This window comes from Chrysochloris asiatica, unplaced genomic scaffold (assembly GCF_000296735.1).
Source record: "Chrysochloris asiatica unplaced genomic scaffold, ChrAsi1.0 scaffold00354, whole genome shotgun sequence".
Lineage (NCBI taxonomy): Eukaryota > Metazoa > Chordata > Mammalia > Afrosoricida > Chrysochloridae > Chrysochloris > Chrysochloris asiatica.
In genome coordinates, this window is record NW_006408872.1 from 1,294,360 (window position 1) to 1,309,434 (window position 15,075).

A 15,075-nucleotide genomic window follows, 5' to 3' on the forward strand; every position below is an offset into this window, starting at 1 on the left:
AGTTTTGTTCTGTTCTTGACTCTTCCGTTTGTTGATTGAGTTCTGGGTGGTGCTGCCATGTATGTCAATCTCTGGTTGTTGTCTGTTCTTGTTGGTTCTTAGTCCACAGAACTCCTTTTAGGATGTTTTCATCACAGGGTTGGCTTTGGCAAAATCCCTTAGCTTCGGTTTATCCTGGAATGTTTTGAGTACACCATCGTACTTGATTGACAGCTTTGCTGGGTAGAGGATTCTTGGTTGGCAGTTTTTTTTTCTTTCAGGGTCGTTAATTATATTTTGAGGTTCAGTCATTAGGGTGTATACATAGATTTTGTCTTCTTGATGAATTTAGCCCTTCATCATTATTAAATTTTCCTTGATGAAATTTCTTGTTCTGAAGTCTTCTTTTTCTGATATTATTATATTCTCGTCACCTTTTATGTGAGTCGTTTTTACATAGAAAAAAATTTTTGTTGTTGTTTTACTTTTACCCTTGATAAATAAAATGTATTTATTATATTTACCATTTTTTCCATTCTTGTTTTTTTTTATTTCGATAGCTGTTTACAGCGAAGTTGATTGGGTTTAAATTTATGATCTCGCCGTACATTTCCTATGTCATTCATCTTTAATTTCTTCCCCCATCTTTCTGGCCTTCTTTTGGTTTAATTAATTTTTGCATTCTATTTTATTGCCTCTTATATTTTCCTTATTGCTTATGTAGGGTTTACTGTATGCTTTATGGTTTACTTTACCTTATCACACTATGTTCAAATACTGTTATATTGCCTCACTGTGGGAAAAGTGGTCTTTTTAGTAAGTTACTGAGACCACTGGAAAGTTATTTAGAAAAAGTTCAAATTAAATTCTTTTTGACACCACTCCAAGAGAACCAGAGATTTTAATGGAAGAAATTAAGGAAGAAATTTTTAAACAGTGGATTTCTCTTTAACCTGATGATTGGGAAAGGTAGTTAGACTGCCTCTTCTTCACCCTGTTAGTGAGGAAGGGATTCCTGCCGCAGGGTTTTGGGGATGGCTGAACACCTGACACACCTGGCACTGGCCAGATCAGATCGATACCAGGTTATTAGTCACATAGACTTACAGCCTGCTGTTGTCATGTGCAGATTCTGACTTATAGTGACCCTGTTGTTGTTGTTAAGTGCTATTGCATCAGTTCCGAATCATAGTGGCCCTGTATAGGGAAGGTTTCCGAGGAGCAGTGGGTTTGAACTGCCAATCTTGTGGTTTGAAGTCCACTGCTGAGTCTACAGTGCCACACCAGGAGTCTATAATGATCTTATAACCTCTCATACATGACAGCATAGAACTGCTCCTCAGGCTGTACCTTATGGGAGCAGATCTGTAGATCTTTTCTCCTGTGGAGCTGCTGGTGGATTAGAACCAGTTGACCTTATGGTTTGTAGCAGAGTACTTACTCTTTACACTACCAGGGTTCCTAACAGCCTGGGGAAGGAGAACACTACACAATGTGCAGGTTCATACTCAGGAGCAGAGTGAACAAGCAGGGGCTGTGGGAAACAGGCTTTGTAGTAATGAAAGGGTGGTTAATCCCTGATTCCTGTGAGAGGTGATTAGTACGTTTCAATAATTTCACAGGTTGGTAAGGAACTGAAACCTGCTATTCAGTGATAAGCAGGCACTGCCCTGGCTCCCATGATAAGGAGGGTTGTTTGGTTAAGGGATCTTATCTACCTGTGGGAGCATAGTTGGGAGGAGAACTTGTTGCTGGGCTACTTGAATTCCTCCTGATTTTTCCTAGGTGTCAAGGCAACATACGATATTGGGCCTTAGTTTTAGACCTTATACCACAAAACCTTAGATTTCTAGATAGAGTAAAAATCTACATGCAATAAGAGCAAAGATACATAAATTTTCTCCACAAAACTAAAAAAAAATGTACATTTTTTTCAAATATTAACTATAAAAATTAAAAAAAAATTGATAAACTGGGGAAAAATATTTGCAACCAATGCATGGGTGAATGTCTAATGTTTCTAATACTAAAAGAGCTTTTAGAAAGTAAGGAATAAATACTCAAAATCATATAGATTAGGGTATGGCAAACTAGTGGCTCAGGGGCTGGTACCAAAATAGAATCATAATAGGGAGTGCAGTGGCTCCGTATAAGAACTGGACTGTGAACTACAAGGTTCAAGGTTTGAGCTCGCCAGCCAACTCCACAGGAGAAAGATGAAACTTTCTGATCTTTTGACGATTTGAAAGCCTTGGAAATCAGGGTTGTTTTGAGTTGGAACCAACTCCACAGCACTTAACAACAACATAATGGTCATGGATCCCTGCTAGTGTAGTGGATTATGAGCTGGGCTGTTAACCACAAGGTCAGCAGTTCAAATCTACCGGTTGCTCCGTGGGGGAAGGATGAGGCTTTCTGCTCCCATACAGATTTACAGCCTTGGAAACCCTATACGGGGGTCACTATGAGTTGGAACCAACTCAACAGCACACAACCACCACCACTATAATGATTTATAGAGTCTTGGGAAAATAGCAGTCCATGAGTACTTCTTGATGCTGTGCGGGAAAACAGATGGATGAAGAAGGGATGGCTTCATTAGGATGCTGCGTGCTGACTGGTACATATAAAGGGAATGATAGAGTTAGAAAGCTATTTTATAATCATCACAGTGAAAATTGCTTCTGGCAAGCATCATCCAACAGCTGTTAAATCCAGGGAGGTATTATAATGAAGATGAGGAAAATTGCATGGTCCCCACATATTGCTTATTAGTTACACACACACACATACACACAGAGTAATGATAGAATGGGGGAATCAGACCGCACTTTGACCAGATGATAAAAATTAATGACATCATTGAGAGGTCATTGGAAGTTGTATGTCTCTGGACATTATATTCTGGTAGTATTTCAGCCAGGAAGGCAGCACCTGAGTCGATCATAAACAGTGAGGTACTTTCTACTTTAATAAAAAGAAAGAACTGAACTGTACTGTACTTTCTAAGAATTCATCATAAAGGACAAAATAAATTGCACTAAACAGGGGTTACTGACCTTCTTTGCTAATTGTGTGGTAAGGATCAGCATGAATCCAATTCTCAAAACGTAAGATTGAATATGGTTCTCACGCTCCCACTCTTCGTCCTGGTCACTAGTTGCCCAAGTAGCCCACTCTCCATCCCTAGTCACCTTGGGGATATGTCAGAGATCACAAGTTAGGTGGACACCACCTTTCAGAATAGCTGCCCATTCAGCATTTCTCAGATCCTAGCCATCCACAGCTAGGCCAGAGGTCACATGTTAGAAGGGTGACTCAGACTGCCAAACAGGTAGACGCCAGCCCACAGCCTCATTGCCCAGTGGGTTCATTTATTCATTGTAACGAGTTACAGGAATCTTAATATACTGCCATACTTATGGCTACTGATTTATTACAACTAAAAAGGATGCAAACAAAGAGATGTATAGGGTGAAATCTGGGAGGAGTCACAACATGGAGCTTTCATGTTGCAAAAAGGGACATGCAAACAAGTCAGTGTTGGGAAAAGTACAGCCAGATTGCTTTGGAAACCAGGATGGCCAGACTTCATTTCTCATACTTTGGACATGTTATCAGGAGGGACCAATCTCTGGTAAAGTGGAAGATTAGAGTAAAAGAGGAACATCCCCAACAAGATTGGTTGGTACAGTGGCTGCAGCAATGGATCAAGCATAGCAGGGATTATGAGGTTGGTGCAGAACCGGGCAGTGTTTTGTTCTGTTGTGCCGTAGGGTTGCTATGAATCCGTACCAACTCGATGGCACCTAACAACAACACCCTTTCCTATATATGGTCACCAACCAGAAGGATCATCTTAGTCTCAAGAGTCATGGCTCTTATTAGCCTCCTCAGCTGACCATGATAGATTACCCATTACTTGGTGAAACTTAGTCAGCATTGGGGGGTGGACAGGTCATCCCACTTGGTCTAGTCATCCCCAACTAATTAGCCTCAGATATTGGTGTGGCAAAAAAAAACAAGAATAAAGTCTAAATTACATTTTACAGGGTGACTTCACAACCCTCAGAAATGTTCCAGATGAAAGAAAGAGACATGAAAACTGCACGCAGTACTTGATTCTAGACAATCTCATTTGTTGGAGAAAAAAACAATGCTATAAAAGTATACTCTGAGGATAACTTGATGTGGGACAGTGGGTTAGCTACAGTGTGTCCACTGCAGGTGGGGTTTGCAGGGAGCACTCCCAGGGCCTCAGTTACTCCCCTATGGCAGGGCTGCCAATAGCTGAGCTTGGTTCTCATCTCACGTACATTTTCCTTAGTATACTTGTCATTATAGAGCGTTTTCTTGTTTGTGTGTATATTCCTGCTATGATGCTTGCTGTAGGGTAAGCACAGACTGCTAATTGCAAGGCTGGCAGTTCAGACCCAGCAACTGCTCCTCAGAACCAACTCCATAGCATTTAACAACAATAGTATATTTGTTTGTTTTCACCTAACTGATGGCAAGCTGTTTGAGGTCCAACTCATCGTGTTTTACCGACTCCATCACCTAGGATAGCACTTGTCAAATTTTGTGGCCTAGAGGACCCCTTTACACTTTTAATACTTACTGAGGACATGAAAGAGTTCTTTGTTTATGTGGGCTGTTGCTGTTGTTAAGTACTGTCAACTCAGTTCCGACTCATAGCGACCCTGTATAGGGTTTCTGAGGAACAGCTGGTGAATTTGCAGTACCGACCTTGCAGTTCAAACTGACCTTGCAGTCTAGTGCTTATCTTACAGTGCCACACCAGGACTCCACGTAATGTGGGTTATAGCTCATGAAATTTACCATATTAGAAATTAAAGTGAAAAACTAAAAAAATATTAATTCATTAAAAAATAACAGTAAGTGAACTTCCAGCAAAATGGCTGACTAGGCAGACTCACTACCAGACCCTCTACAACAAAGATATGAGACACCAAATAAAATAGACACAGATGAAACTTCTGTACCCTGAACTTCTGAAGACAGGTTAGAGAGGTAGAGAGAGTGCTTGCTGGGAGAAGCCTAGTAGGAATAACGAGAAAGGGAGACTGACTGGTGAATGGCTGGCCAGATGCAGCTCGACCATCTTGTAAACAGCTCTGGCAACAGAAAGGTTCACAAAGCTGATGGGAAAGGGGCAATTTCTTTTTTTCCACGCTCCCCTGATGACCGGTGGTGTAGCCAGCTCCCACCCTCATCCACTCTCAATGCTAACCATGCTCTCTAGGAGTTCAAAGTCATGTGGTTGAGAGCCACACCAGTGTGAGTTGGGTCCAGCTGTGCTACTTTGGTGCCTGGATTCAGATGGGCTTGGCTCCAGACCTACTAAATCCGGTGTCACCAGACCAGCATTTAACCTGCCAACCTACCCTTAGCATCCTTGTGGTCCTAACAAACACTGATACTGGCTCCATCAAGGGCCCCCACAAACTACTTCAGATTCATTGCCCTGATAACACTGAGACCAATAGGAACTCCATCTAGGACTGGGAACTCTGCTGTCACACTCCTTCCACAATCAGTTCGTCATGAGCACCTTGAATTGATGGAGCCCACCAGAGATTCCTCCCATCTGGGTCCAACAATTATATTCTTTATTTTTGCAAATACAACAATCCCACAATGCCCTGGAGACAACAGACAATTTTAGCTGACATGGAGAAACAAGAGAGAATGGCTCAAACAAATAACCAAGATACAAAAACAGAAAACATTTGTGAGGAAAAAAAGATCATGGAACTAGCTGAAAAAGAATTCAGAAGTGATATTTTGATAACCTTCTACAGATTGACAGAAAGATTGAGGAAAGCAATGAGAATCCAGAAGAAACTTTAGAAGAATTCAGGAAAACACTGTAAGAACAAGCAGACAAAATAAATGCAAATTTAGAAACAATATAAACCTATAAACCCTGCAATTAGAAATTCAGAAGATTGGTGCTAAGATTTCAGAAATGGGCAATACACTGAAAGGGCAAAGGAAAAGATTTAAAGCAATAAAAACCCAAATTAGTGAACTTGGAGCTAAATATCTCAATCTGGTAGTGTAGTGGTTACAAATTGGGCTGCGAACCTTAAGGTCAGAGGTTTGAAACTACCAGCTGCTCCGTGGGAGAAAGATGAGGCTTTCTACTTCCGTAAAGATTTACACCCTCGGAAACCCTGCACAGGGTCGCTATGGGTTGGAACCGACTCGATGGCACTTCACAACAACAACAACAACAACAACAACAGTATGCTAGAAGAAAAATCAGAAAGAAAAAAAAAAGAATGAAAAAATCTGAAGAACACCAAAGAATTATGTGGGACACCATGAAGAGGAATTCCAGAACAGGAAGAGACAATAAATAGCACAGAGGAAATTGTCGAAGAGTTGTTGGAAGAAACAACTTGAAAGACGAGATGATAAGCATATGAGAAGTTGAACGAACCCCAAATAGGATAGATCCCAAAAGAAAATGACAAAGACATATCATGATAAACTTTCTAGAATCAAAGACAAGGAAAGATTCTTGAGAGCAACTCAGGAAAAACGAAAAGTTACCTACAAAGGTGAACCAATAATAATTTCTCAGCAGAAACCACATAGGTAAGAAAGCAATGGGATGGCATATATAAAACTCTGAAAGAAAAAAATTGCCAACCAAGAACCATATGCCCAGCAAAACTGTCCCTCAGATTGGTATTAAGTGCTGTTGAGTCAGTGTCGACTCATAGCGACCCTGATAGGGTTTCCGGAGCAGCTTGGTTAGCTTGAACCACCGATCTTGCATTCCAGCCCACTAACCCACAGTGTGCCAGACCAGGACTCCATCCTTCAGATACAATGGGGAATTTAGGCCATACCCTGATAAAGAGAAATCAAAGGAATTTGTAATGACCAGACCAACTTTACACACACACAAAATGCTAAGGCCTGTTCTTTGGACTGAGAACCAGTTACAGTAGACAGTAATCTGAGATTACCATACATGACAACACCACCCAGAACTCAATCCACATATTAAAGTATTTAAAGTAAAACAAATCTACAAGACTGAAAATAGAGAACCAGAGTATCAATGTATAATGAAGTTACCACAAAGCAAAAAGAGGGAATAATGTAGATTTAGAACTTCCAAATAGCAAGAAAGTCAAATAGATTTAAAGATAAAACAGACTGTTTTAGGTCAGGAAAAAAACAAATCACAAAGTAACTTCAAAGAAAAATATATACCTTCACATCAGAATAAAAAAAAGGAGCTGTGGTAGCATAGTGGTTACAAATCGGGCTGTGAACCTTAAGGCCAGCAGTTCGAAACTACCAGCCGCTCCACGGGAGAAAGATGAGGCTTTCTGCTCCCGTAAAGATTTACAGCCTCGGAAACCCTGTACAGGGTCGCTATGGGTTGGAACCAACTCGACGGCACTTAACAACAACAGAATAAAAAAGAGGAAAATCAGAAAGATTTAGTAAGCACTAACACAACAGAAATGAAAATGAAAATAAGATCCACAAACAAAAGTAACTTGGCATAAAAAATTACGTGAAACAAAGAATCCAGCAGCACCACAAAAAACTCACAGAAAAATGACAGCAGTTGATTCATACCTATTGATAATTACACGTAATGTAAATGGATTAAATGTAAAATCAAGAGACAGAGCAGAATGAATAAGAAAACAGGATCCTTCAATATGTTGTTATAAGAGACATACCAAAAAGATGGAGACAGCCTAAATGCCTATCAATGGAAAAATGGTTAAACAAACTTTGGTACGTACACACAATGGAATACTACAAAACATTGAAGAATAATGATGAATCTGAAACCTCTCACAACGTGATTGAACCTGGAGGACATTATGCTGAGTGTATGAGACTACTGTTGTAAAAAGTTAAGAAAAGTTCATCTTGAATAACAATCTATGATGGTTGCGGGGATGAGGCGAGGCAGATTATTCATGGGCTAGAGGGTAGTCGCATGTTAACATGGATGAAAAAGGCAGACAGTATACAAGAGGGAGGATAGCAGAAGGAAGATGAAGGTAGCAGAAAACACAGAAAGGAATGTAATGATTAAAATGAATAGAGGTAAATACTGTTAACGGTTTGGTACATGGAGGGGATTGCAACCATGTAATGAAGCAAAGTATATGATTTGTTGGATGTAAAACTGACGATATGTTCCGTAAGCCTTCACTCAAGTCACAATAAAAGTTAAAAAAAAAAAAAAAAAGACAGTAAATTGTTGAGTGCCCTTGAGTTGGTTCCGAGGAGTGTCTGGTGGGTTTAAACTGCTTACGTGGTTGCTTATCCTATAGTGCCACACCAAGACTCTGTTAACATAAATAGCAAGTATATATATATATCTATGTGTGTGTATGTAAAATTTCAAAACAAAAATTTAGTGAGAATGGCACTGATTTATTTATGTTTTTGCAAATCTCTTTCATGATTGATTTCATAAAAGAATCTGGGCTCTTCTCTCTGCTTTGCATTCAGTCCCTTGTGATGCCATGCTATGTAGCATTTGGAAGACTACACTGATCACTGTGAGAGGAGAGTAAGAAAGGTGAATGAGGTTTTAGTATTGCTATGGAAATAGTTTTGATATCATGAACTTCCTGGAAGGGTCTTGGGAACCACTGATAGTTCTTAGAAGGACTCAGTTGTTGTTGTCGTTAGTGCCATCTATTTGGGTCCAACTCTTTAAGGACCTTGTATAAGGTTTCCAAGGAGTGACTGGTGAGTTTGAACCACCAACTTTGCTGTTCAAACCGACCTTGTGGTCGAGTGCTTGTCCTACAGTGCCATACCAGGACACCAGAAGGACTCAGTAGGTACTTGTTGAGTGAGTTCATAAATTCCCCCGTGACAGTTGTATGGGCCAGCACTTGGGTGCACTTAGAAATGATGACATGTTCTTGCATAGTTCATCACTGGGTCTCATCTGCACATCCCACTGTCAAAGGGAATGATGGGCTGCATCCTTAGTGCTCCTCTGCTCCTCTTGTGCTAGGTGTCCCTGTGAACAGCAGAGTGTCCTCCAAAATCCAGCAGCTTCTAAATACCCTGAAAAGGCCAAAGCGCCCTCCACTGAAGGAATTCTTTGTGGATGATTTTGAGGAGTTGTTGGAAGGTAAGAGTTCCCCAACTTTGTTTCTGTTGTTTTGTTTGCTTGAAGAGTATAGCCATTAGGTCTGGAAAGTTATTTCTGATATCAGACTCAATGGCCATTTTGTGTAATAGTCAGTTTTGAATTACATGTGACTGTTAGCTATATTGGAGAAAGTAAAAGAATGTTGTTCATATTAAAGTGACTTAGGATTTTTCTTTGCTTCTTAGTCCAGTGATTAAAAATACTTCTATGGTTCCATTTTACTTACATTATTTAAATTTTCATATAAACATTACATCTGAAATACTTGTCTTTCCATGGTTTTTTTTTTTTAAATCAGTTTCAGCATACCTTTCCAGAATTAAAAAAAAAACACCTTTTCAGAACTTTGTTGTTAAGTGCCATCGAATCAGTTCTTACTCATAATGACCCTATATGGGGTTTCCGAGGAGTGGCTTGTGGGTTTGAACTGTTCATCTTTTGGTTAGCAGTTCATTGCTTATCCTACGGCACCACACCAAGTCCATTTATAAATAAAATCTGTATTTAGTAAAAAAGAACATAGATCCGGTTTTTTAAAGAAAACTACCAAGAAATATGGAGTCCTGGTGTTGTGCTGTAGGATAAGCACTGGACTGCTAACCACAACATTGGTGATTCAAACTTGCAAGCTGCTCATCAGAAACCCAATACAGGGTCACTGTGAGTTGCAGCCGATTTGAGGGCACTTAACAATAGCGACAACCAGGAAATACTTCTGTGGGAAAGGACCAAAAGGAAGACCTGCTATAAGCATGTGGACCATCAGTCCTCCTAGGAGACAGGCTGTTAGAACTGTAGCAGCACCCACAGTCACTCTGTATGTATTCAGGGTAGCAGCCAAGTGTTCTCATCCTGAGGGTTAAGCACAGCTTTCCCTTTATAATTAGATAGTGGCCATTCAAATTCAGAGTTCAGTGGTGACGATGCTTCTAAGAGCAGTCCTTCACCTGCTTGGGGGATTTTGGTTACATAGCCACTAGAAATATAATAGATTTTATTATGTGATTTTTCTTTCGATGTGACTTTGTGAGTTCCTGAATTGAAGTAGTGGTTCTGCTCACCTTCATCCTTTATAAGAAGGTTACCAGTCCTTGCTTCTCAGGAGTTACAGAAATGTGCAATACCACCATTAACCTTGAAGGTGTTGTAGCATACTCCTAAGGATTGGAGAAGTGTAAACACCATCTCAAGTCTAGCCTTGTCCTGTGAGGTTAGGATTACCAGGATGGTGGGTTTATTTATTTTAAATCACCATTATCCACAGCTGAATTTCTGTTCTGGGTTAATTGGTCTCTGACTATGGTAATGGTAAACAAATTTAAACAAATCATTGTAAACTTCATAATGATGCATGGTACTCTGAAATGTTGGTTTTTATACTTGGATTTTGTTTGTAGTTCAGCAACCAGATCCAAATCAGCCAAAACCTGAGGGCAGTCAGATGGTCATGCTGAAAGGAGAACCACTGACTATGGCAACACCTTGGCCTCCATCACTGCTGGCTGCCTTGCAGCAGTGGGGCACAACCCAGCCCAAAGCGCCCTGCCTGACTGCCTTGGATACAACTGGGAAGGCCATATATACCCTCACCTATGGCAAGTATCAATAGAAACCATTGTGCTTTTTGTTTAACTCTAAAATATTATACATACAATACAACATAGTCATACAGCTTAATGACTATTATAAAACAAATTCCCAGAAACTACAAGATGGTCAAATACATAGAGCATTGCCACATACTGGATCATTACACATTCCTTTCCACCAGAGGTAACCAACTATTGACATAGCGATCCATTTTGCTTTGTGTACACACCTATATATACATTTCTGAATAGTGTAGTTTAGAGTTGTCTAATTTTTACCTTTGTATAATGGTATCATACTGTTTATATCTTTCTGTGTTTGACATCTTTTGGTTCCATATCGCTCTTATGGAAATGCTATTGAAGCATAATGCAAACTGTAAGCATACATAATTGTAATCAGCACTCAGATCTGAAGCATTGCCAGGTCCCCAAAACTCCCTGTGCCCCTTCTGACACTAGCATCCTCCTCCCATACACAGTCAGTAACCATTGTCCTCACTACTAACATTGATGACTTTGCCTGTTTTAAAATTTTACACAAATGGGATTATGTAAAAGTGTTATTTTGTTCCTGCATTCTTTTACTCAGCATTGTTGGTGAGACTCACAAATGATGTGTAAAGTTGTAATTATTCTCATTGATGCATGTTTAGTATGAATAAATGAAACTTATTTATGCACTCTATAGTAGATGGGCTTTTAGGTTGTTTCCACTTTGGGACTATTGTGTATAGTGCTGTTATGAACATTCCATGTGAGTCTACTGGTGAACATATACAGGAATTTGTAGAATTGTACACATAGGACATACTGCCAAACAGTATAGTTGCAATAGTCTTCACTGCCTCCAGCATTATATGAAGAATACCAGTTGGTCCACATTCTCCCCAACACTTGATAATTGTGTATCTTTTATTTTAGACTTTCTGATAGGTATATAGCATCAAATTACAATTATCATTTACATTTCCCTGATGAAATGGTGCTTTTCGCATGCATGTTGACTACTTGAATACCTTCATAAACTATCCAAGTGTAGTTTATTCTTCTGTTTGGTTATTACCATCTTTTTTTATGTTTCAGATATAAGTCTTTTGTCAGATATATGTTTTACTAATATTTTCTCCAGTTTGTAGATTACCTTTTTACATTAAATTGTGGCTTTTGATGAGTGAAAAGTCTCAATTTAATATAATCCAATTTGTCTGTTTTTACCTTTTGTGTTAGTGCTTTCCGTGTCCTGTTTCTGAAGTCTTGGTCAAACCTAAGGTCACGAATATATTTTCTTATGTTGTCTTTACTGTTTTGCTTCTCACAGTTAAATGTTACAATCTGCCTAGAACTTTGTTTTGTATTGGAGTCATTTTCTTTCTTTATGAATATCAAATTAACCCTGTATCATTTATTGAAAAGTCTGTCCTTCCCCCCATGGGACACATAAGTGTTACTTTGTCATGTAATTGCTGAAAAGTGGATCTCTTTCTGAACTCTGTTCTGTTGTTCTATTTGCCTGTTCATATTCTCTGCCACAGTCAACACTCATGGAAGCAGCAGTCAAGAAATCAAGCATTGTATTGCATTAGGCAAATCTGCTGCACAAGATCTTTTTAAAGTGTTCAAGTTTGAGGACTAATCTGCACCTGACCCAAGCCATGGTATTTTCAATTGCCTCATGTGCGTTTGAAAGTTAGACAGTGAGTAAAGAAGATTGTAGAAGAATTGATGCATTTGAATTATGGTGTTGGAGAAGAATATTAAAAGTACCATGGACTTCCAGAAGACCAGTCAAAGCTGTGTTGAAAGAAGTGCTACCAAATGCTCCTTAGAAACCAGGAGGGCAAAACTTTTCTCTCATACTTTGGACATGTTATTGAGAAGGACTAGTTCCTGGAGAACGATATCATGCTTGATAGTGTAGAGATGTATTGACACAGTGGCAACAGCAATGGGCTCAACTGTAACAACAGTTGTGAGGATGGCACAGTACTAGGACTATTTCATACTGTTGTACATAGGGTCACTATGAATCAGAACTTCAACAGCACCTAACAGTGAAGGCATTCTCTGAACTATTACAAGTGTATGAGTCTTGTTGTATGTTATGTAGGTCCTTTAGATTGCCTTGACTGTTCTTGGACCTTTGCATTTCCAGGTAAACTTTAGAATCAGTTTGTCTATTTCCAAGGGCCTTTAGTGGCACAGTGGTAATGGTTAAATTCTCAGTTGCTAACTGAATGGTTGGTGTTTGAGACTCACCAGCTGCTCCAGAAAAGAAAGATGGGGAAGTCTGCTTCTTTGGTAACCATATGGGGGCAATTCTACTCTATCTTATAGGGTTGTTTTAAGTCAGAATTGACTTCACAGCAGTTGAGTTTTGTTACGGTTTTGTCGATCTCCAGACAAAAATCTTGCTGGTACATTGACTAGCATTAGTTCAATGTGAAGAGAAATGATACTATTTATAATATGGAATCTTCTGATTTATGGTTGTGCAGTGTTTCCCCCTTATCTGTCAGCAATGTGTTATACTTTGGAGTACAGAAGTTGTAAGTATATTTTGTTAGATTTATTCCTTTTATGTTTGTTGTTGTTGTTAGATGCACTCCCTGGGGGAAAACGCCATGGAAAGTCAGTTCACTTCTCACTTTCCCTCTAGTCTTAACTCCTCTAGTTCCCTTGCTGAGCTACTCTGTGACTATACCATTGATAATTTCAATATTTTATCAGATTTTTAAATTGTTCTAGGTAGAGTTGTTGGTCTGCTACCAGTACTCTCTCCTATTTGGAAGCAACACTATCTTAACCCCATTATGTTTTTGAATGCTCATCCATGTTACTGTGTTTAGTTGTAGTTCATTCATTTCTCTCAAGGATTGTATATATCAGAATTTACTTTTTCATTGTACTGTTGATCAGTGTTTGAGTCACCTCCAGTTTGGGCTGTTAGAAACAGTGCTCCTAGGAACAGTCCAGTGTGTGCCACTTGTCCACATAACATGCATTTCTGTAGGGTACTTAGAAATGGTCCTGTGCCTGGGGCTATGTAGATTTTCACCTTTATTTGATAATGCCAAACTGCTTTTTAATTTCTACTTTCCAATTTTCCATCTGCTCTCTATCATTTGTGGCCCTTGGCATAACCAGGTGTATTCATTTTAAATAATAATCTGTTAAATCTGTTGAGGAGATGGTAGTATGTATGTCATGATGGCTTTACTCTGCATTTCCCTCTTGAGCTCTTTTCACATTGAAAAGAAATCATTTGAATTTTCTATTTGATTAAGTAAGTACCTATTGAATCTTTTTGCACATTTTAATCCTTTCAAGATAGAATTATTTTCTGCAGTTAATTTTTTTGTTGTAACTATGTGTTTTCAGTAATTGACTGCATATTAAATGAAACGAAAAAAAATTCTTTGAGGTAATATGGATTTTGATATAATTAATGAGACCCATGTCACTTGGTGGGATGAGGTCTGTTTCTTCAGTTCCACCCAGTTATAAGCTCCCACCAGGTGGGAGTGTTCACTTAAAGTGGGTTAGCCACTTCCCACTAAACTCCAGAGGCAGGAAATGTAGGTTGTAGGCCATATACTCTATAGGTCACAAAAGGGTTAAATATAGGATATTCATAAGGCTTGTTAATGTATCCAGGACACCAGTCCTTTGCCAGTGTTACATGTTCTCACATATCTTCTACTGTGCATCCTAGTTTTTCCTGCTCACTGGAGTCTTACTGAACTAAAGTTACATCCAGTTTCATCGGTTTTTTTTTTAATGACTAGTGCTTTCTTTAAGGACTCTTTTCCTAGGTTAAGAACATGAAATTATTCTGTTATGATGGAAAAACTTTGTTGCTTTGCCTTTCACATTTAGATCTAATGTTCATCTGGAATTCATTTTTGTGTATGATGTGAGGATGGGCTCCAGTGTCACCGTTTTCAATATAGATAGATAAGCAGCTGTCTCATTACCGCTGAAAGAAAGTCTGCCCTTTCCCTATTACTCTGGAGTACCAACTTTTTAATAAATCAGGTTTCTAGACATGGGTGAATCTGTTTGGAGTTCTCGATTTTCCATTGATTTATTGTTCTGTCCTTGTGTCCTGTTGATGTCAAGTGCTGTTGAGTTGGTTCTGACTCTGTGATCCTGATAGCATTTCTAAGGAGTTGCCAAGAGTCTGAACCACCAACCTTATAGTTAGCAGTTCAGTGTGTATCCTACAGCATCACACCAGGACTTACTAAAGTTTCATAGTAAGTCTTAACACACATAGGGTAAGTCTTCCCATCTTCTTTTCTTCTTTAAGAGTACCTTGGGTAGTCT

General features: G+C 39.2%; 1 protein-coding gene across 1 annotated transcript in view; it reads left to right on the forward strand.

Moving 5' to 3' along the window:
* Nucleotides 1–15,075, forward strand: part of DIP2A (DIP2 disco-interacting protein 2 homolog A (Drosophila)) — a 183,560-nt gene that overhangs the window by 94,803 nt on the left and 73,682 nt on the right. Inside the window, exons 6-7 of the mRNA XM_006876117.1 lie at nucleotides 9,017–9,136; nucleotides 10,555–10,752. Coding sequence (XP_006876179.1) covers nucleotides 9,017–9,136; nucleotides 10,555–10,752 — 318 coding nt within the window. The remainder of the gene's footprint in view (nucleotides 1–9,016; nucleotides 9,137–10,554; nucleotides 10,753–15,075) is intronic.